The following is a 24017-nucleotide window of genomic DNA, read 5'->3' on the forward strand; positions in this document are numbered from 1 at the left end:
CTGTGGTATCTGGCCTTCAAGTCCTGTAGGTTTTGAGGTGGAGCCACCAAGGTTCAGACTTGTTTGTCCAGCACATTCAAATCATCAGCTCAATTGAATTGAGATCTGGGGAATTTGGAGAGGGGCAACACCTTGATCATGTTCCTCAAACCATTCCTGAACAACATGTGCAGTGTGGCAGGTGCTTTATCCTGCTGAAAGAACCACTTCCACCAGGGAACACCATTGTCCTGAAGGGGTGTACCTTGTGGCATGTGTCAAATTGATGTCCACATGAATGGTAGGACCTAGTGTTTCCCAGCAGAATATTTGCCCAGAGCATCATTTTTTTGCAAAACAGCTTTATAGATGACATGAACTAATTTAATAATTGATGATCTTCAGCTGAACAACAGTCGAAATTGCATAATTCACCTGTTTTCACTGTAAAGCTGCTTTGAAACTATCTGTATTGTATAAAGCGCTATATAAAAAAAGGTGAATTGACACAGACACGGCCATGTGATGTAAAAGGACTCATTGGACCACCGACCTTCTTCCACTGCTCCAAGGTCCAGTTCTGATGTTCGCGTGCCCTTTCGACGGTGGACAGGTCATCATAGACACTCTGATTGGTCTGGATGCGATGAACTGTGTGTTGTGACACATTCTTCCCATAACCATCATTAAAATTTTGTGTGACTCATCTGTTGGCTGGATAGCCTATGTTGCCCTCGTGAATCGATGAGCCTTGGCCGCCCGACACCCTGTGGTCAGTTTGTGGTTTGTCCCTCCTCAGACCACTGTTGGTAAAGTCTCACCACTGCTGACCGGGAGCGACCCACAAGCCCTGTCGTTTCAGAGATACTCTGACCCAGTCGACTTGCCATAACAATTCGGTCCTTTGTCAGAGTCGCTCAAGTCGTTTATTCCTGCCCTTTTCTCCTGCATTCAAAACATCGATTATGAAAACTGATTGTTGGACGACCATCTAATCTACCCAGACTAGGAGATGATCAATGATATTCACTTCACTTGTGACTGGTCATAATGTGTTGGCTCATCAGCGTATATTGTAATAATATCTCACAATATTACTATTTTTAATGTCTTTTTGATCAAATAAATGCAGCCTTGGTGAACATTAGGCGTCTTTCAAAAACATAAATCGTACCGACCCCAAACTTTTGAACAGTAGTGTATATTGTTGTACGTATAAAAAACAAAAAAAAGATTTTGTAATATATAACATAATATAGTGCAATATAATATAGCTTTTAAAGTGTTTGTGAGTTTATAATTTATGAGATCATAATAATACTAAAGTCATTTATCAGGTTGTCACAAACCACTAGAAATATCCATGGAAAAGTCAATGAATACTCAGAAGTTAATTGATCAAAATGTGAGAACCCTTACGTTATTTGAAATCCCTCAAATGAAGAGAATTGAAGTATTAAATTGCAAAAAAATAATAATTAAATAGCATAAAAAATGCTTTGTTACCATATAACTTGTAATAAGTTATTAGTATTGAAAAACGATATATTGTAAATGCACTAAGCTTTTGAAGATATCTAGTGGCACAAACCACTGACAGACATAATTTAATCTTGCTTATGAAAGGACTAATATAACAAAGCTGTGATGTTTCTTCTCAGGTCATATACGTATATCAGACCTGGGCCTGGCTGTGCATGTACCAGATGGTCAGACAATCAAAGGCCGGGTGGGAACTGTGGGATACATGGGTATGTCTTTGCCTTTATTAACCTCTAAACAATATCAGGAGCAGAAGCAATCCATGTAACCTGCATATGTCTGTCTCCCATCAGCCCCTGAGGTGGTGAAGAACGAGCGTTACACTTTCAGTCCAGACTGGTGGGCTCTCGGCTGTCTCCTCTACGAGATGATCGAGGGTCAGTCTCCCTTTCAGCAGCGCAAGAAAAAAATCAAGCGAGAGGAAGTGGAGCGGCTAGTCAAAGAGGTGGAGGAAGAATATTCCAGCAAGTTCTCAGATGATGCCAAATCACTCTGTAAAATGGTTAGTATCCAGTTAAATATTAATTATTCAATCCAGGGATTTCCCGATACCACTCTTTCCAGAATGAGTCCTATATCGATACTGTCAATTTTGGTACACACCAATACAAATTACCGATACCTGTATTTTCATTGCATTTTTCATTTTTTTTAAATATTGGGAAACCAAAAGAATATCATTATGTTCAGTATCGATATCTGTACTTCCCTAATCCAATCCAATCCAATTATTAATTATAATTAATGTTATATAATGTTTTATATATATATATACACTCACCTAAAGGATTATTAGGAACACCTGTTCAATTTCTCATTAATGCAATTATCTAATCAACCAATCACATGGCAGTTGCTTCAATGCATTTAGGAGTGTGGTCCTGGTCAAGAAAATCTCCTGAACTCCAAACTGAATGTCAGAAAGGGAAAGAAAGGTGATTTAAGCAATTTTGAGCGTGGCATGGTTGTTGGTGCCAGACGGGCCGGTCTGAGTATTTCACAATCTGCTCAGTTACTGGGATTTTCACGCACAACCATTTCTAGGGTTTACAAAGAATGGTGTGAAAAGGGAAAAACATCCAGTATGCGGCAGTCCTGTGGGCGAAAATGCCTTGTTTATGCTAGAGGTCAGAGGAGAATGGGCAGACTGATTCAAGCTGATAGAAGAGCAACTTTGACTGAAATAACTACTCGTTACAACCGAGGTATACAGCAAAGCATTTGTGAAGCCACAACACGCACAACCTTGAGGCGGATGGGCTACAACAGCAGAAGACCCCACCGGGTACCACTCATCTCCACTACAAATAGGAAAAAGAGGCTACAATTTGCACGAGCTCACCAAAATTGGACAGTTGAAGACTGGAAAAATGTTGCCTGGTCTGATGAGTCTCGATTTCTGTTGAGACATTCAGATGGTAGAGTCAGAATTTGGCGAGAACAGAATGAGAACATGGATCCATCATGCCTTGTTACCACTGTGCAGGCTGGTGGTGGCGTTTAAATGCCACGGCCTACCTGAGCATTGTTTCTGACCATGTCCATCCCTTTATGACCACCATGTACCCATCCTCTGATGGCTACTTCCAGCAGGATAATGCACCATGTCACAAAGCTTGAATCATTTCAAATTGGTTTCTTGAACATGACAATGAGTTCACTGTACTAAAATGGCCCCCACAGTCACCAGATCTCAACCCAATAGAGCATCTTTGGGATGTGGTGGAACGGGAGCTTCGTGCCCTGGATGTGCATCCCACAAATCTCCATCAACTGCAAGATGCTATCCTATCAATATGGGCCAACATTTCTAAAGAATGCTTTCAGCACCTTATTGAATCAATGCCACGTAGAATTAAGGCAGTTCTGAAGGCGAAAGGGGGTCAAACACAGTATTAGTATGGTGTTCCTAATAATCCTTTAGGTGAGTGTATATATATATATATATATATATATATATATATATCAGAATAATACACTGTAATCAGAATAATACACTGTGGGGAAAAAAATTGCTGCCTTAAATTTTTAAGTACAATCAACTTGAATATTTAAGTAATTTCAACTGACTTTAAAAATGTCTTTAAAATGACTTTAAAAAGTTAAAGCAACGCAAAGCATGTGCTGTCATAACTTATTTTTACAGTGTAGCAATTAAACACATCAATATTTCTGAGAAAATCCACATATTAAAGATGCTCTGTCAAGCTTACCTTCACCCAAAAATGAAAATTCTATGAACATTTACTCACCCTCATGTCGTTCCAAACCTGTAAGCCTTTCTTTCTTCTGTGGAACAAAAAAAGAAGATATTTTGAAGAATGTTGGTAACAAAATAGTTTTAGTTCCCATTGACTTACATTGTACATTTTGGGAACCAAAACTGTTTGGTTGGTTTTATAACAACATGAGGGTGAGTCTTATCCCTTTAAGGAAAGATTCTATATAGTTGATACTTGATGTTGTTGTAAGAAGCTTAAATGTATATGTTTTATATTTTTATTATATATTAATTATTTAATTTAATTTGTTTTGCCAAAATAATAGCCTATGATGTTGATATGGCATTAAAATAAATAAATCTTTTTCTTTTCTTTTTTTTGGTTTAGCTGCTACTCAAAGACCCTTGTGAGAGGCTTGGCTGTCAGGGGGGCGGAGCCTCAGAGGTGAAGGCCTACCCTATTTTCCGTTCCATCAACTTCAAGCGGCTTGCAGCAGGCATGCTTGAAGCGCCCTTTATTCCAGATGTAAGTATTTTCTGAGACTGCCACTTTTTTTTAAACTGTTATTGGCAATATCAGTCGTAACAACTATTGTTATTACTATTACTCTTTCACTGTTTAAATGAATAGTTCACCCAAAAATGAAAAATCCACCATTTTTTGTTTTTAAATAATTATCCTCATGTTGTTCCAAATCCATTTCAATTTATTTTTGGCTTGGAACTCAAAAGGAGACAGTTTGAATCATGTACCAGTCGCTCTTTTCCTTGCATTCGCAGTGAATGGGAACTGGAGCTTTCAAGCTTCAAAAAGGACACAAAAGCACCATGAAAGTATCATAAATGTAGTCCATATTACTTTTTTATTTTTATTATTCATACATCAGCTTTGGGGAAAGAAAATAACACAATTTTAATCACATCAGTGTGTCTTGCGAATGATTTGTTCATAAAATCAGACATGGCTTCTTCAATGAGACAACGTAGCATGATATGTTTCTCTGTTTCAGCCTCAGGCCATCTACTGTAAGGACGTGTTGGACATCGAGCAGTTCTCCACAGTGAAGGGGGTGGAGCTGGAACCCAAAGACGACTCCTTTTACTGCAAAGTATCCACTGGAAGTATTCCCATCCCCTGGCAAAATGAGGTCAGGTCACTACCCAGAATAACCTCAATAAATGCCCTGATTGCTGCTTTATGACCAGCATGCAATAAAAAGGAAATTAACGTTGACTTTGATAATGTGTACAAACAGACTGCAATCAACACAAATTGGGGATATTTTCTCTTGAGAATAAACAGGACGTGCACTCGATGTTGCCATTATGAAATTGACTTCATGAAATAAATAGGGACGTGAAAAAGTTATGTTATTACAGCTTTCATCCTATAACCTTTTTTAATTGTTTCATATTTTTTTATGCAGAATCAATATCAAGGCTTAGAATGCAAGTTAGAAATATTCCTAAATTAACTATAGAAATTAAATTACTTTTTAATGAAGAAAGGTAACAATGTCTTTTTAGTTTGGAGGATCTGTGTTATTTTAGTATTTATCATTTATATACTATTGTATTTGTTCATATTTTGAATTAGTTTTTATGTTTTAGTTGCGCTAAATTTGACAAATATTTCTAAATAGTTTTGGTAACAATTTACAATAAGGTTCTATTTGTTGGCATTCATTAACTACAGGATCTTAAAGGAATAGTTCTCTTCAGAATGAAAAATCTGTCTTCATTTACTCGCCCTCAAGTTGTTTCAAACCTGTATGAATTTCTTTCTTCTGCTGAACACAAAGGAAGATATTTTGAAGAATGTTGGTAACCGAACAGTTGATGGACCCCATTGACTTCCATAGTATTTTTTATCCTACTTTGGAGGTCAATTGCTTCCATTAGCTGTTTGGTTACCAACATTCTTCAAAATATCTTCCTTTGTGTTCAGCAGAAGAAAGAAATTCATACAGGTTGTAATGCCCGTAATTACGTAATTTCAATATGTAAAAATCATTCACGTCCTCATAGAGTTCCATATTACAACTTGTAAGCTGGGAATTTCTGGGCGTTGCAGTTAACATGAACTAACAATGATAAATACCTCTAAAACATTTGTTAATCTTAGCTAATGTTATTTTCAGCATTTACTAACACATTATTCAAATCAAAAGTTGTGTGTTTATATTATTTAGTGATATGAGCTAACATGAACTAAAAATGAACTTACATGTATTGCTCATTTGATGCATTAATGTTAACTAATGGGACCTTATAGTAAAGTGTTACCACAGTTTTAATGAATTTTTATTTCTATTTTAGTTTTATTTCACTTCAACTTCGCCTTATTTCAGTTAGTTTCCAAGGCATTATTTCAATTTTCATTTTTCATAAGATAAGATATTTTATCTTAGTATTATTTATATAATATCATAGTTTTTTTTATTAACAGTTTGAATTAGGTTTAATTTTTATATTTTATGTTTTTATTTTAGTTTATTTCTTGTAATGTTGTTTTGCTTTTGACATTTTTTTGTTTTTTACAAATATTCCTAAATTTTAATTGAAAAAACATTTGTTAATATAATAGTTTCAATTTTATTTCAACATGACAACAACACTGGACAAAATAAAATAATAAAAATGTATTAAAAAAATTCAAATTTAACTGGTTTTGTACTCAGTTCAAGGAAATTAACATCCACTGCTAGAAAAAAAAAGTGTAATTGGACTGTTGTCTGAAACCTTTGTAGTTACTGAGAGGTTAGTCTGATGCATGAGGCACACAAAATGTCACACAAAGATTCGTCATCCGATTGGTTGAATTCTACATGATTTCCCAGGAGACGTGTGTGTCGCGTTCTTAAACGGTTTGTCTAGAACCAAAGCCGCCGTGACGCCAAACCCCCTCATAGAAGAAGAAAGCCGTCGTGTTTACAACTGTGAGAACGAGCGCTTATCATGATCAACTAAACTCTGGATTTTCACAAATATGTGAAGTATGTGTAGTTCACAGCAAAAAAGTGTTTCACACGCCAGTCTGTTACTGTAGGGTCATCGAATTCTGAAGATCTGGCTACAAAAGACTACTGAGATATAGACCTAGTGACAACAACTTTTAATTCTGTGTGTCGTCATTTCATTGATCCATTCAGATGATAGAGACGGAGTGCTTTAAAGAACTCAACATCTTGAACTTGGATGGCACTGTGCCCCCTGACCTGGACTGGAGAGGTCAACCCTCGCCCCCACCCAAACAGGGCTTACTGCAGAGACTCTTCGGGCGGCAGGTGAGATTTCATCACTTTCTTCTATTATTTAAATGCATTGCTTTTGCTCCAAGACATTATTGTTTGTTCCATTAGTGAATGAGGTTCTCAGCCAATCCTGTATTATGTTTGATAGTGAAATCGTATACGGGTTTGCTGGCGATTCTTGTTATGTAATAAAATATCAGTGTGCAGGTTTTCTTCCCCCTCTCCCTGCTGTATAATTAGTTAAGTATGAAATGATTCATGTAATATAGACAGATTACAAATGTCTAACTTTTTAGAGCCTGTTACCTTTGTTCTCAATTTTATTTGGCTATCTTGTCACTCTTTAATCGATATGCAAACTAAATGTAAAGGCATGTTAAAACATTTTGGCACACAATTTTGTGTTTTAGACAAAATGTAGCCTATGCTTGTTGCTGTGAAATTAGAGATGCACCGATTGCAGTGTTCTTGGCCGATTCCGCTCTCCGATTTTTTTGTAAGTGTAATCTTAGAAAAGATATTGATTTTTGCCAATTCCGATTTTCTTTCTAAGAACTATAATTGACAGCATATACAAACAAAAAATGTACTTTTCTTCAATGCAAAATTTTATTTTCATAAAAATCCACATGCAAAAAGTCAGTAATAAAAGAAGAACAAATAAACAAATTGTAAACAACAGCATAAATTGCAATAGAAAATAAAGAGAGATATGAAATAAACACTGCTTTAAGTTTTTCAGGTTGGTCTAACAGTAGGTTACTATTTAGGGAAGAAATACTACAGAAATTAAAGTAATCAAATGTAAAATAACACTGGATAGTCTTCAATGTTAAAAATTAAAGTTACAAAAGTTATTCAGTCAAGAGCAGAGAATGATTTTCTTTGTCTTTTGTTTTTTGATTAACATGACAGACAGCAGCAGGAATATTAGACTACCGTCACTTTAAGAGCTTATGCAAGGATCCAACTTGCGTTTTTTCTCAACTATTTACATTCCAAAACTGATTGTGTTTAACCGAATACTCACCAAGACAGGCATTTTGACATAACTGTGTGTGTATTTGACCGTTTAAGCGCAGTAAGCCACTCATTTTGATACTTGCGACTCACAAGCTGTTTGAGAGGCGCAAACAGCTTGTGAATCAAATTATGCGCAATACAAGCACTATTTAACCGGTGTGAGTGCGTTAGGGGAGGCGTGTGTGTGTGTCAATTCGCCGTTGGAGAAAAGAGAGCGTGAACGCGCAGCTGACGTTATTGGCCGAGAAGGCGGAAAATCAGCTGATTTCGGTCCCTGGCCGGTCGATCGGTGCATCTCTATGTGAAATGATAGAAACATTGGGAAATGGGTGGAATTTTTTTTTTTTTTTTTTTTTTTTTCAAAACCATTATTTACTACTTGTTAATGCTAGACTGTGGCAGGTAACATTGAGGAAGGAGCATTTTTATTCTTGAGAGCATTTGATTGGACAAGATTTGTATACACCCCTGAGTGCAAGATGAGTCATACATTTTGGGGGGGCTGTTTTCCAGGAAGAGAATGTCTGCTTTTCAACTTTTATTTGCACACAGATGACACCGTTATATTTGATAAGGTTTTTAATGCTGATAAATCCCAGTGTTTGACTGTGCATGTGTCTATGCTGCCCCCGCAGGACTGCTGTGGAAACTGCAGCGACAGTGAGGAGGAGCCCACGAGGCTGTGAAGGCACGGCCTGCCCAGGGCTCCTCCCCTACACCACTGAGGATCTCATTTGTTTACAGTTTTTGCACATTTGTATTTTTAAGATAGCTCTATATAAACATTGGAATGTATATTTTCACTATATAGCCATGCAGTGTATCTTATTTAAAGTCATCGAAATGAAAAGGACAGAAAAAAGGGTCCCAATTATTGTCCTTTATCATGTGTGAAGTATGGCAAGGACAGATCGTTCAACACTGCTCAAGTCTCAAACCCGGTTGAGCCCAACCGATCTTGTACATTTCGTAGGTATGTCTCGCAGCCTCTTTGCGCTTTTCTTTTCTTTTTCTGTTCTTGTACGATTTCACACATGTACAGTATGCACTCTGAATATTTGTTTTAGACGTGGGGAGCAAAGGAAATTTGCTTTTGCAGATATTTTTATATTTATATTTTGAATTTTATTTTCTTATAGTAATCTCGACAATCAAATGGCACCATTTGTATAAAACAGTGATAAGTGTGCATTAATGGATAAAAAAAAGAAGCAAAAACAGGAAAGGACTATAACACAGAGGGAAATTTTAAGATCATAAATTCGCTACCAGAAGTCTCAAATATGTTATCTAAGGTTACTTAGCTAGAGATACCTAGTAAACCAAATAGGCATGACTAAAGTGCATATGCGTACAATAACAACTGCAAACAGTTGTACCATGTTGTAAATACGCGACACTCATCTGTAAAGTCTTCAGTGCGTCTTCCTGCTAATTCTTCTCTGGATAATAGGGAAGAACATCCTGATTATAGTCCATGATGAGTCAAACCACGAGGCATTATTTTCCATTTCACAACATGACTGGTAATAACATGACATTGTAATTTGTCAAATTCCAGCTCTGAAGACCGAACGACTTTAATACTCAAACGATTCTCAGCAATTGATCATTGCTTAACAGTTCATCATGCTAATAGACATGTTATTTAATGTTTTTATAAGTCGATTTGCGCAATTGTATGGGCTGCATACAATTTTAATTGCTGCTTTTTTACATGTAGGTCAAACGAAAATTAATTTGCCAAAAAGAAATGTTTTGTTCTGTGTTGCGTATACCCTGCGATCTCAATAAGCTCTTTAAGTTTGCAGTTGCTCGGAAATATGATGTCTTGGGAACTTTGTTGTAAATTTGATCTCTTGATGCACTTAAGACCAAACAACTTCTTAAATTGTTGTCCTCCATCTTCATTGAAGGTGCCTTTTTGAAGTTTTAAGGTACTCTTGTCATTAGGGCTGTTTATTCAAATATCTCCATTATATTTTTGAGTTGGCTTAGCGTTTTGTGCGCACACTTTCTCTTTTCTTCGCTGTTGTTTTACCTCGAATATTACTGTGCCCTGTGGATGTTCAAACTTTTTCTAAACCTTGTGAATTCTTATTTTGGACATCGTAGAGTCTCGCAAAAGGCTTTGGGACTTTATATTGAAGCCTAGCTGAACGCGTAACATCAGTGACCTGCCAACTCAAGGGTCTGTAAAACATAACATACTCTCGAGGAAGTCTTCAAACGCGCCGTCAGAGAATGACGTGGCGGATCCTTGAAAGTCGACACATTTCTCATCCACCTGCAGTTTACTTTAATTCTCTCGGATAAACTCAAATACATTCCAGTCTCTACTGTACTGTACAGTTGTAAAATTTACTCAGTTTGTTTTGTTGTTGTTTATTTAGCAATAATGGATTTGATAAGTATAACTATTATGTAAATGTGTATAAAATGACATTTCAAATCTAGAGCGAGACAAAACTTAGTTTGACTCAATGTTTTCCTGAGCCAGGCTTTTAACACTGTGAAGTGATCATTTCTGTCACAGTTGTATTTTTTTTTTCTTTTTGTTTGCGAATTTATTACTGTATGTATGTGTGTGTGCTTAAATGCTGTATGTCTGAGTGTATGTGTGCTTTAACCTGCACTGTATGTGCCCATATTCTTTATCATAACCACTAGCGGATGCCATTTTCTGCCCTAAATGAGTGAAACGTTACATTTTAGGGAAGCTTTCAGTGTTTTTCTTTGCCAAGAGGAAAGGTGGAGAACTTCAGCCTTACTGATAATAATATTGTCCATTTATTAGTAATACCAATCCTTTCAATATCATAGATTTCATGTTTACCTCAAGGCAGAGCGAATCTCAAAATTTCATAGACAACAAGACTGAGAAAAGACATGCCAGTGGCTTTGGAGGTCAGTGTCAAAATGGAAACCAGCCACATATGTCAGTGTTATTAATCGATGCATTTTAGTTGTAAACAATAAACACAGACTCCATTATATGAACTCTGTCATATTAGTGTTGTTGTTTTGAAGAGTATAAACAAGTAAGATTATTCCTAGATCTTGTAAGCCTCAAAGTGTACGGTGCCATTTTAAGCATCGTTTTCCACTAGCAAACAACATGCCATTGAGGGCTATAGAATCAAATTTGACTTTTTAGTAACTGTATAATGTGCTTATTTGAGTAAAGTATGGTATATACAGTAACTGGAGGATTTGGCTATTGTAAGTTTAATGTTTTTTTTTATCTCACTATTGAATTTTTGTCTAGGTTTGCTGATAGTGACTCAATTTTAAAACAGATTTTAACATATCTGTATTATTTTAAAGCGGCACCTTTTCTTTTGCCTAATGTGTATGTAGAAGTCCATTGCCCTTTCATTTAAAGGGATAGTTCACCTAAAAATGAAAAAAATTAATTGCTCACGCTCATGTCGTTCCAAACCCGTAAGACTTTTGAAGCACATATGAAGATATTTTAAATTAAATCTGAGAGATTTCTGTCCCTTCATTGATAGTCCAAGCAACTACACTTTGACTCTTCAAAAAGTTCATAAAGAGATCGTAAAACTAATCCATATGAATTGAGCGGTTTAGTCCAAATTTTTTCCGAAGAGACTCGATCACTTTATATGATGAACAGATTTAATGTTGGCTTTTATTCACATACAATGAACATTGATCAGCGAACGTAAACAGAAGCTCAGCTGTACTTGTTTGATGCGTAAGATCAAACCTCATTGGTTCTTGAGAAAGCTCAAACGTGCTCGTTGGTTCTTGCACGTCAAGCGAACATGATTGAGCTTCTGTTTATCACAAATGATGTTTGAGTTGAATGTTTTTATGTGAATAAAAGCCTAAATTGAATCTGTCTAGCATATAAAGTGATCGTGTCTCTTCAGAAAATTGGAACAAAACCACTCAACTTTGAACTTTTTGAACCATCAAATTGGTAGTTGGACTGTTCATGAAGGGACAGAAATTTCTCAGATTTCATTTAATAATCTTAATTTCATTAAAAGATGAACGAAAGCCTTACGGGCTTGAAATGACAGGGTGAGCAAATGATATAATTGACATTTTTGGGTGAACTATCCCTTTAAGGCCAGAAGAATGTGTTTGGTTGTATTGTACCTGTTTATCCCTGTTCTTGACGCCTTATTTTTATGTGATACAAAAAAAAGGTTCCTGGATTGCACATTGAAAACTAATTTTTTGCTGAACTCAATAGTTAATTCTCACTCAGGTTACTGCCATTGTTATGTATGTTTTTATTTGCTTAATATATACGGCCTTACTGATAAAATAATGTCAAGTTACTGGTTTATATTTTAAAGTTGCATAAAAGACATGCCATTGGGAATGTTTATAGACTTTTCTGTAAAGTTTTTTTTTTTGATGGTGATGATGACGACAGTGAAGGAATTTGTTCTTTCTTGTCAAAGCACTGATGCTCATTTTCTCTGTTTAGTTTCTGCTGTCCGTCTCTGGCCTGTGAAGCCTGTACATTACGCATGGCCTCTCATGCAGGTCTTCTGTGTAACAAACTGAATTTTGTTCCCTGTTTTCCTTTTTATCTGCATTAGTATTCAACTTCAATAAATTTTTATTTGGTTAAATATTGTGTAGCTCTTAAACTCACTTCATATTTGAATTCATTCTATCTAAAATCGATCAAAATTGACAGTTCTTGTTTTTTATGGAGTATTGCAGTGTTTGTCATTTGTGCACATCATTATTTTTAAATTCATGCGCCCTCGTTATCTTTAATCAGAATAACTTCTCCCTTTTGCAGCGGCATCTCTTCTCTGATGATGTGTTTGGCGTGAGGGCGGGACAACCTGTCATTCACATGAGATCGACCAATAGCAAACAACAACCATCCAATCACTTCCCCATGGACAAAATCAAGTCCCGCCCTACATTTTTCCTCTTTACCAATAAGTAATTTTACTCGGTTCCATGCCGACTTTGAGACCTTTTCTGTCTGAGTGACTGCACCTTTGCAATCAGATTTACGAAGTTTTGTGGACAAAAATGTCAAACCAATCAGCTTTCTGTGGTCCACACTGTGATTAGTTTAGTGCAGATTAGTTGAAAAGTCTGGATTTCGTATGCAAATTTCATGTAGTTAAAGTAAATGTGACCGTACCTTAAACAATAGCCAATAGCGTTTGGTTTACCTCACAGACTGCAAGTCGTATTTGACAGCACCATGTAAGCGAATCTGAGCGCTGATGATTCGTTGGATTCAGTAGTAGAGGTGTGAATAAATTCTATACATTTCATTCTTAACCAACGTACTGTTAGAAAACGGAATAAAACTTGAGCGTTTGAGCAACCGAACACACATCTCCAACCCATACTGCTCTGTGACGTGTCAACGGTCACTTTGGCCAGGTGATATTTATAGCATAGGGGGCGGAGCTTTAGATTCTAGAGAGCATTTGATTGGACAGAAGATGTTTTGAAAGTTTTTGAAATTCAAAGTTTTGAATGCCTATACCTCCTAAATGTGAATTTTGTCATTGTTTTGGAACACACCAGCTTATTCATAACCTTAAGGCCTAGCATATTTATTCTAAAAGCTAAAAAACTTACATTTTGATTTCAGGGGGTCTTTAATGTTCCTGACAACCTGTAGTCTCATTTAGACACTTGTTAGCAACCACATTTTTCAAGTAAATGCTTTAAAAAATGTATTACCAACATTCTTCAAAATATCTCCTTTTGTGTTTCACAGAATACAAGTTTTGAACCACAAGGGTTAAAATGATGACAATTTTCATTTTTGAAGAACTATCCTTTTTAACAGAAATTGATAGTAAGAAACAGCTCAGACTGACAAATCAGACTCTTTAATGAACCGCAACTGTGCACTAATCCAGTGCCTGAGAGTAACAGTGTCTAGATGCCACTAAATTTTTGATACCCTTCTTTTTTTACGTCAGATGGCCAGATAAACAGCAGATGGGCTTCATCTGATCGCTCAATACCTTGTTATCCAATCCTAAAGAAAGGTAATGTCACTTATTTAATAACAAATAACAAATGATCATTGCGACGGAACCAAATCAATTAAAACTAACTTTAGATGGAAATAACTTAACTCTGCTGTAAAGCCGAAACAATCTCTGTTACCTTAAATTATACGCTTATCTCTGTAAAGCTGCTTTGAGACAATCTACATTGTTAAAAGCGCTATATAAATGAAGATGACTTGACTTATGCATCACGCTAGTTTCAGTTCAACCTTGTTACATAGCTCAAATTGTGAGTGGCATTTTCTGTTAGCACATCTCCTGTGCAAACCATCCATGATGTTCCCTTACACCTCGCTCTCCTCTCCACTCCTTCCCTCTGTTGCTGGGCAACGATCTTTAAGAGTGATTTAAAATAAATAAATAATGCTGCAAATAGACTCTTCTGGGTTTTTTAACATTTGGTGAAGAGCGAAACTGAACCCATCACACACCGTCTGTGAGGTGTAGACGTAGCATCTGGCTCAAGGGCCTTCAGTGAGAACATGGGGGGGTTGTTATTGACGATGAGAGCATTGAAGAGCATTTCTGCTGTACCTGACCAAGGTTTCTGGAGGGACAACTATCGAAAAAGTATCTGCTGTGATAGTGTTCACATGTTTATGCGTCTAATAACGTTTGGGTGTTTTTTTTTTTTTTTCTGTCCAAAATCTTATGCTGCTTTGACCCCAAGAAGTTTTTTTTTTATCTCAATATCTTCTTGATCAAAATAGCATTTCCAGTTATTCTTTTGCACTAGTAGCTAAGCTAACATGCTAATTGGCATGATCAATTCTGATGTTCCTCATTTGTAAGTTGGTTTAGATAAAAGCATCTGCTAAATGAATTGTCAAGTCAATTCATCTATATTTATATAGTGCTTTATACAATACAGATCGTTTCAAAGCTGCTTCAGAGTAATAAACAAGTATATAACAAAATCAGTTATGCAAACTTCATCAAATATGAGATAAATTCTGCTATTGGGCCGTGCTAAAAAAACAACAACATTGTTCCGGAAGTGTCGTAGTTCAGCTTATGTTGCTGTAAATAACTGCAAAGTTCATCAATTATGAAACTAGTTAAATTGAGCAGCTCTACAGAAGGGAAGGTGTTGTTATTTAGCTCGAGTCAGTTCAATGTTGATTCATTTCTGTTCAATAACATTGTCAGTTGCAAAATCAATCATGAAACCAATTCAATTCAGCTTTGAAGTAGCTCTACAGAAGGTAAATGTGTCAACATCCAGCTCAGGGTACATTTGTTAGCAGTAGGCTATGCTAAGTTAGCTTGTTAATTAGATAGCTAGTCAGTTAACCAGTTAGCTTACAAGCTAATTGAAATAACAGAACAATAAGTGTTTAAGTAAGCCATTTATAGATTTTGTTACATAATACGATTTGTTACATATATTTTAAACAACATTAATCACCATATTTACATAGAGGACATGATGTCAGGTTAACCTGATTACGTAAAATAATCTTTTATTGGTGTCAGCTTTCCCATAGAAAACCAAAATAGCTTTATTAATTTATTTTCAGAAAAATGTTAATGGAGCAGATCCTTCTCAAGAGTGATGTTGTGATTCTTATTATTAATAATAATAATATACATCTTGGAAAGTAAAGATTAATTATGATAATTATAGTCTTCCACAAAACAAGCAATAAGAAAATGGCTGGTAATCTTGGCTTTTATTGGTGTTGTAAATCAGTATAGTCAGTAGTGTACATAATAAAATCTGAACATGGATCAAAACATTGTGTTCACTTTGAATGTGAGCACAATTGTAAAGCATAAAAAGGCCAGACAAAACAAAAAGCACAAAAAAAACTTTGTTGTGGCTTCATTAAACATGTACAAACTGAGCTTATTCATCTACATAAATTTCAGAATTTAATAATAAAAAAACAGATCATCATGACATCTGGATAAATGTATTTTGTATGGAGGAGTTTAATTAAACACTCATTTATACTAACTAGTAGGGAATTTTACATTGTATCGCAGATATCCAAAAGAGTATAGTATGTCACGTTATGATCAAGATGCAGAGGTTTTCTAATTGCAGCTTAACTTTATTAAATAACACAAAAGATTGAAATCCAAAACGGAGATAAAATGACAGTGTGAAATTAAATGAAAATGTAAAATGAAACCACAAACAAAAAACTGAGAACTGAAGGCATTATATACACAGGATAATTGAACTCAGCATGAAACAGGTGTGAGCTAGTCAATGAAACAATGAATCAAGGTGAATACAGGAATAAAGCTCAGGAAATAATAACAAATTAAAAGTCCTTGAAAACGAAACCAAAACACCAACATAGTGTGACAATCCATCTGTAAGATGAAGCTTAAGAAAAAGTGGGTCGTTCAACACAACAAAGACCCTAAACACAATCTAAAAAAAAATCTACAACTAAACGGCTGAAATAGAGGGAATCCTTTGTTTGGAAATACAAAGTCCTGCAGCAGACAACTCAAGTCTACCGGTATCGTTTTGGATGTAACCTTCGTTCCCTGATGGAGGGAACAGAGTCGTTATTTCGGCTGACAAATGGGGTCTCACTTGGAGGCCTCAAACAGTTTTTTTTTTTAAGTTTTAGAAAAAAAAAAAACAGCCAATGGAATTGGCAAGTGGGATTTGCATGCCATGCAACTCCCCGTACATATGGATATATAAGATAGCAGCATGCATCCACTCATTCAGGTTTATGCTGAGGAGCCAAGACGAGGGCCCCAGCCAATCAGCGGTGGTTCAGGGTTGTGGCAGGGGGGACATAAAGTCTTCGTTCCCTCCATCAGGGAGCTAGAGTTACTTCAGTTACCAAGACGTTCCCCAACTGTCAGTCACTACAACGTTATGTTGACTGACAAATGGGGGTCCGTATGGAAAGCGCCACAACCACTGAACTGTGTTACGAGTGATGGAGATGCAGATGCTGGCAAACTGTGCACATGCCCTTTTAGCAACTGCTCCTATTGAGTCGTAATTGAGTCAGAATGTTAGTCCTCCATGTCAACGGGATGGAAGGGACAGGGCTTACCATGGAGACGGTCGTAGCTGCTGTTCCTTTTAAGTTGTTATTTCTCAGGAAGAGTACTTCAGTTGTAATTTCCCTTTTTTTCAGCCATGACCAGTATGGGGAAGCGTACCTAGTCCAATGGAGAGGGACGCAGCGGAGGCCACGTCCTACTGTACACGTAGGGTTGGACATGTGGAAATACACATATGGACTGACCCGTGGGGGAGTGCTACATAAGGAATGACCTCTGCTTTAGGTCCTGCCTAGACAGGGATGGAACTACTACCATTGCAGAGATGAGGAAGAGCAAAATCTGCCCAAGGAAAGACATACTGTGGAAGAATACACACATGGGATTACCAAAGAGGAATCACAACACATGGGGCATCTATGCCAGTACTGGGGCTGACCGAGAGGGGATGCACTCGAGTACTAGGGCTGGCGTTGGACAGCTCCGCCACGTCTGACTGCCGAAGTATGCTTTGGAGAAAACTCAGTCCAAGATTCACCCTTAGAGGGGAATGGTGCTGCAAGACACAGAGCCAGCCTTCCCACACATTACCTGTTTGTACCCAGTGCACAGGAAGAAACCGGCTCCACCCAAAGATTGTAGAATATGGCGAAGGTAAAAGGTGTCGCCCAGCCCGTAGCTCTGCAAATGTCTGCCAAAGAGGCCAATGCACAGGAGGAGGCAACACTCCAAGTAGAGTGAGCCCTCACTCCGAGGGGGCACTGCTCGCTTTCAGACTGTTACTCCAAGGCGATGGCATCCACTATCCAGTGGGCCAACCTCTGCTTGGAGACAGCCTTTTCCTCTCTGCTGACCTCAAAAGCAGACAAAGCTGCTCAGAGCTTCTAAAGCTCCGCATGTGGTCCATGCAAACACTCAGGGTGCGAACAGGACACAGCATTAGCTGACCAAAAATGCCCGCAGGTCCCCCACCCTCTTGATGGAAGTGAAGCGCGGTCAGGAGCGCTGTCTTTAGAGACATGATCTGAAGCTCAACCACTGGTGGTAGACCACTTCATTCCTCCACGTCTCACCCAGAAGCCACACGTTGAGGTTCCAGAGGTCCGGATGTGGGTCCTATATGGTGCCCCGTCCCTGAGAAAGAAGGTCCTTCTTCAGGGGAATCCACCAGGGAGGGGCTGTCGCAAGGAGCATCAGGTCTGAAAACCAGGTCCGGGTGGGCCAATAAGGCGCAACTTCACAACCTGCTCCTCGTAGGCTCACTGGGGGAAATGCCTATTTGCGTAGGCCCAGGGCCAACTGTGTGGAAAAAAGCTTCCGTGCCGAGGGGGCCCTCAGTCAGGGAGTAAAAGAGCTGGCAGTGGAAGGCAAACAGGTCTACCTGTGCTTCCCCGAATCGACTCCAGATCAGCTGGACCACCTAGGGGTGGAGTCTCCATTCTTCCGGGATCATGAGCTGTCGTGAGAGCATGTCAACACACACTCGCCCTGATACAACAGTCGAAGCCAGCACAGGCTGAGCAGCAGTGTCATCAACTGTAGGCAATTTATATGCCACAGTTGAGGTCCCGTCCAGGAGCCCGAAGCTGCGTGCCCATACAGTATACAACATACAGTGCCCCAACCTGTTCTGGAGGCATCTGTTGTCACAACAACATGCCTAGACACTTGTTCTAACAGCACTCTGGCCCATAGAAAGGCAAGGTCTGATCAAGGGCTGAAAGTTCAATGTGCCACGGAACCACACCCATCCCGGGACTCAGCTGTGGGGGGGAGAGGACCTTGTACTGGTACACTCGACCCTCGAAGACTAACTGAAGAAACGGTCTGTGTTGAGGCACAATCAAGACGTGGTAATACATATACTTCAGGTCGATTGCTTCAATCTTGGTGAAGAACGCACGTGAGAATGCGTTTCTGTGTTAAGATTTTAAACGAGAGTTTGTGAAGGGCCCGGTTCAAAACTCGCAGGTCCAAGATCGGCCGTAACCCACCACCTTTCTTGGGGTAACATCAGAGGGGGCTCTTGCCTTCACGATGAAGTACAGTCGTGACCACAGTGTCAACATAATTATGCCCTCGCAGTAAGGGCATGAACCATACATGAACACCGTTTTAGCATATTTTGTTTATTTACTAGTGTGTTCTAATATGTTACTATGCCATGTTTGATCTCATCTGACAGCTTATAAACTGAAATGAATGGTGGTGAACTTAACAGAGATATTAAAGTATCTTAATGTGCAATCTAGGTACTATTGGTTAAACATGCATTGAGGAGAATATGTTAATATTCTTCTCCCCCTCTTGATCACTACCCATTTGCCTCATCTTTTGGTTTCCTGTCGGTCGGTTTCGGTGTTGGTATTCCACTCATGTTTAACAATGCTTTGCTCAGGGTATAAGAAGGAAATGTAACTGTTGATGTGTGAGAAAGGCTTTAACCCCACCACTCCCGCACACCGGTGCGTAACCTCATACTACAAGAAAGGCTTTTACGGCCTTTTCTGCAATACAGTGCATTATTTGTTACAACTCATTTTTCAATACAGTATGTTGATCCATTCTACTGTCTGTATATTTAAACATGTAACTTAATAAATATCTTTTCCTGCTTTAAAGGCTTTGAGAATCTTTATCACTGATTATGTTGAAAGCTAAAGTGATTATAACTTTCGTTATCTAAACGTTCAGGTTAAATCCTACGTTTTCCTATCATTTCTAAGAAAGACATTTACCTTTAAAGAATAAGAGGTTAAAGAATAACAACAACTTTAATGGAGTCTGATTAATTATATTGAGTCAGATAAATATTTGAATTATACGTCATCCTTCAACTGCCTTTTGTTCCGATTATTGGTTCAAAATAGCAGTGTAAGTTTCCAGCCTTACAAAATTAATACTTTTATTCTGCAATGATGCATGTAATTGATCAGAAGTGACAGTAAAAACATTTATAATGTTACAACAGACTTATATTTCAAATAAATGTTGTTCTTTTCTAACTTTCTATTCATCAAGTAAATTCATGTTGCCATCACAGGAAAAAAAATAATTTTAAAATATATATTAAATATAGAAAGCAGTTATTTTAAATTGTAGTAATATTTCTCAATATTGATTTATTTGATCAAGCATTAAGAGACTTTAAGAGACCTGAACTTTTGCTTTTGCACAATTTGGCCACTTTTTCCATTATCACTGGTATGATATCTTTATTTACATACACTGAAAAAAGAAATAAACCATGAAAAAAAATCCTTTGTTTCTCAGCTTAGATGATGTCAGAAAACTGTGTCAGACATTGTCACCTTTGTAAATGATAGACCAACATAACCATGCATCTACTAATGGACAATGTTGAAGTTCTTTACAATCATTAACATTCATTAACAAAGTTTTACTCAACAAGTTAATAATGGGCTTGTTCCTAGGATAATGAAGCCACTAAAACATTTTGTCTCCCAAGAAATCAAGGTTAAGACAGCAGTCTAAATATTTACCAGTGTGAAGAAGACACTATTCCTGTAATATATTATGCTTACTCTTCATTCTGATCTCAAGACTACGCTAATGCAAAAATTCTGTGGATATTGCCAAAGCTTAGAGAGAAAAACGCAAACAGACCTCTGTGACGGCAACGTTTTAGTGTATTTTGTGACAAAGTATTACTCATCGGACAATGACTCTCATTGTCTCAAGTGTTTGAGTCAATGTGTCACTGATTGTATCTGTATTGCTAGGCAGGCCAGATTGTGTCACACTCTTAGTCTGCTGGCATGTGATCCGTCATACAGAGCGTCTGTGGGTCAATTCCTGTCATTGAGGGCACACCACAGAGGCAGAAGGAGGTCAGCCAATCACAAAAAGAGTGACCTTTTGCCTCCATCGAGATCACTGTGTAATTTTTTCCTGAGTCATTTACCCCATTCAGAATGAATGACATTGCCTTTCTTCTGAGGGATAATGCAGGAAATTGGCCTGGACTTGGCTGAAAGCCTTGGTGAGTAAATAATATGTGGCAAATGGTTCCTCTCCCAAGAAGACAGTATAAAATGACAGTACTTAATTTTCCATTAAGCTTTATGTTAAAATATGTAATATGCAAATTAAGTCATTCCTGAATACGTATGTATTCAACCATATAGAGTACAATATATACGAATTAGAACCCTGTTACACGACAAGGAAAACACGAGTTTTCCGCGTACAGACGACACCATTTTCAAAAACGATCCCCATACACACGGATCCACGTAAACGACTAAAAACGCAGTTTTCTGCTGCCAGATTAGATGGCGATGAAACACTATGAACACGTAATACGCATGTACATGACGTCATCGTGTTTACATGGAGACTTTTTTTCAAAAGTTTGCGTTTTTAGGCACCGTTGTCGTGTAAATGAATGGCCAAAACACATAAAAAGTTTTTAGTTTAAAGCGGTGTCGTTTAAACAGACCCTTAATGTTGGGCTACGTTTACACATGGCCGGCTATTTTCATAAACGGACATGTCACCCTCTCCGTTTTCAAAAATAACATTGTGCACATCTGTCAGTTTTCAGAAAAGTGTTTGTTTACATGAACCCGTGTATTTATACCATCAAGAGCATGCCAAATCTGTAGGTGGCAGTGTAACGAGAAGCTCAAGCCCACATTAGCCAATCAGAATCCCGAAAATAGCAACAACGGCACTCATTCGTCTCTGCCAAGGGGGTAATCTTTCAGAAAAAACTGAAGCTTCCCGGGGGGAATTCCATTGACTCCCATTCATTTTGGCGTCACTTTGACAGCGAATAACTTTACATCTGAGGCGTTTAAAGACTCAATTTGTCCATTATATATTTTTAAAGAAACACGAAAATGTATAAAAGACTCCATTACCTTGTATCTTACGTTATGGCCCCGTAGAAGCAGTTTTTGTAAAAATAGGCTAACGATTGCCTCATAACCACACGACTCTCTGACGCACCGTAGAGAGAATTACCGTATGGACAGGAGGAGAAGCTCGCGGGCAATCGGGGGGACGTGGAGGCAAAATGACAAAATAATTAATCAGAATACTTAGCAAAAGTTTCTCCTGCTCCTAGCTCATGGACACCTCCTACTCACACTCTCCGTCTCTGCAAGTTTCAGAAGGGAATGATTCAGATTTCTCTTGGCACAGCTACTAGAAGACAGACAGGTTGCTCACGTCACATCTATGTCGTCAAGCTCAGTTTGAGTCTGTGCAGTACGCTCGGCCATCAGGAAGTGAGTGCTTCTAATTGACTTCACTTTTCTCTGTTGAATCCAATGGGGTCGCTGTGTCCATTTCTTTTACTGTCTATGGTCTCTACTCCTCGACATTATAGAGTTTTTAGAAAGAATCGTTTTCAGAGGCGAATTCTCCGTTTGCGTGTAAGGGAAATGTCTCCGTTTTTCAAAAAACCATGTATGCGTAAACGGGGCCTAAGAGTGACCGGACAACAAACAAAGGAAAAGGAGTACTGACTCATAATGACGTGACCATGGTAACAAAGGAGTGGCGGGAAAATCAAACAAAGGAAGACGTGACTAATGAAAACAAACTGAATGTCTATTAAAACTAAAACAAACTGAACATAACTATGACACTGAAGAGACGATGAAGAACCAATTTTAATTTAGTTTAAACATTACCGTTTATTGATACATAATAGTTTGTCAATACATAGAGTGCATCAAACATGGTAAATTAGACCTCAAATGTGCTTTCTTGACGCATGACAATAATCCTCATTGGTTCTCATGCATCAAACATGCATGTTTGAGCTTCCATTAACAGTATTTAATGCACTCAATTGGTATGGAATATTTTTCACTTTGAAAATGTTTAGTGCTGCTACCTTATATAGATGAAAAATGATAGGAATTCTAGAAATCTGTAATCTAAAATATACATTTTTGGTTTGAAAGTGGAATGTTACAAGTTTTAGTTTTGGTAGATTTTTTTAGTGTAGACCAGGCAGTCTGTCAAGACCAAATACATTAACACTGTCATATTAATTTACATGGCAAAACTGCTAAGAGTTGTCATAATTGAAAAAAGGGATAATGTCTATTGCAATGTTTAATATGAAAATAAACACATTTGGTTCTTTTGGATGTGTCTTTTATCTTTTATTTACTGGTAATCTTGACTGTTGCACTCTACTGTCACATCTCACATACTCATATACTCAAGAAAAACCATGTACAAACCACACCTGTGACCAATTAAACTCAAAAAAACGCTGGAGCCTCAAAAATCATTTTCACCAATCATTTTCAAATTTCTTGCAGTAATGGAGTGATGTGCAGTGACTTTTGTAGTAAACTTCTCAGGGCACATACGGTTGAATGGAACACACCTAACGACTCTAGGTCATACTGCAGCTTTAACACAAGGGAAGCACCGAATGACAGATAATGCTGTTAAGGTGAAGAAATGTATGGGACTGATTGTGGAGTTATGGAAATGAAGTGGAAAAATGTTCCCATGTGTCTGCTCTCAAAAGGAACTGGATGGATGGATGGATGTGGGCAATGCATGAAATAGTGGTATTCATTAATTTCAATATAATGTGTCCATTCTTTCCTGGGAAATAAAAGGCAAAAGCAGACTCTCTGATGTGTTTTATTCATCCACAGGGCCAGCAAGGAGAGGAGAATGTTGTTCAGCATGAAAACAAAGAATGCTTCAAGGTGGTTTTGCCCAGGGCTTTCAAAAATGAACACAGGCATTGATGGTGTCTATGATGAGTGTGTGGAGAGACTACGTCTAAAATGAACACAAGCATTACACACTGCCAATCAAATAGCATTTTTGTGCATGCTAAAAATGGCATATGCTATTGTCTGTCCTATCCTATTAACTTGTCTATGATGAAGAGTGGAAGTCCACGGCTACACTGTATGGTGAAGCACTGCATAATAATAATGGTAAGCAATATGGCAACCTCAGATATAGGCA

The 24017-nt window shown here is 37.8% G+C and overlaps 1 protein-coding gene across 1 annotated transcript in view; it reads left to right on the forward strand.

The window, feature by feature from the left end:
• The window catches only part of grk6 (G protein-coupled receptor kinase 6), a 59958-nt gene extending 47832 nt beyond the window's left edge, over window positions 1–12126 (forward strand). The window contains exons 11-16 of the mRNA XM_081390352.1: window positions 1641–1730; window positions 1815–2023; window positions 4131–4268; window positions 4753–4890; window positions 6895–7029; window positions 8655–12126. Of these exons, the coding sequence (XP_081246478.1) occupies window positions 1641–1730; window positions 1815–2023; window positions 4131–4268; window positions 4753–4890; window positions 6895–7029; window positions 8655–8705 (761 nt within the window). The 3' untranslated portion in view covers window positions 8706–12126. The remainder of the gene's footprint in view (window positions 1–1640; window positions 1731–1814; window positions 2024–4130; window positions 4269–4752; window positions 4891–6894; window positions 7030–8654) is intronic.
• Window positions 12127–24017: the final 11891 nt, after the last annotated feature.

The sequence above is a fragment of the Scardinius erythrophthalmus genome (genome assembly GCF_964197995.2).
Source record: "Scardinius erythrophthalmus genome assembly, chromosome: 17".
In the NCBI taxonomy this organism is placed as follows: Eukaryota; Metazoa; Chordata; class Actinopteri; order Cypriniformes; family Leuciscidae; genus Scardinius; species Scardinius erythrophthalmus.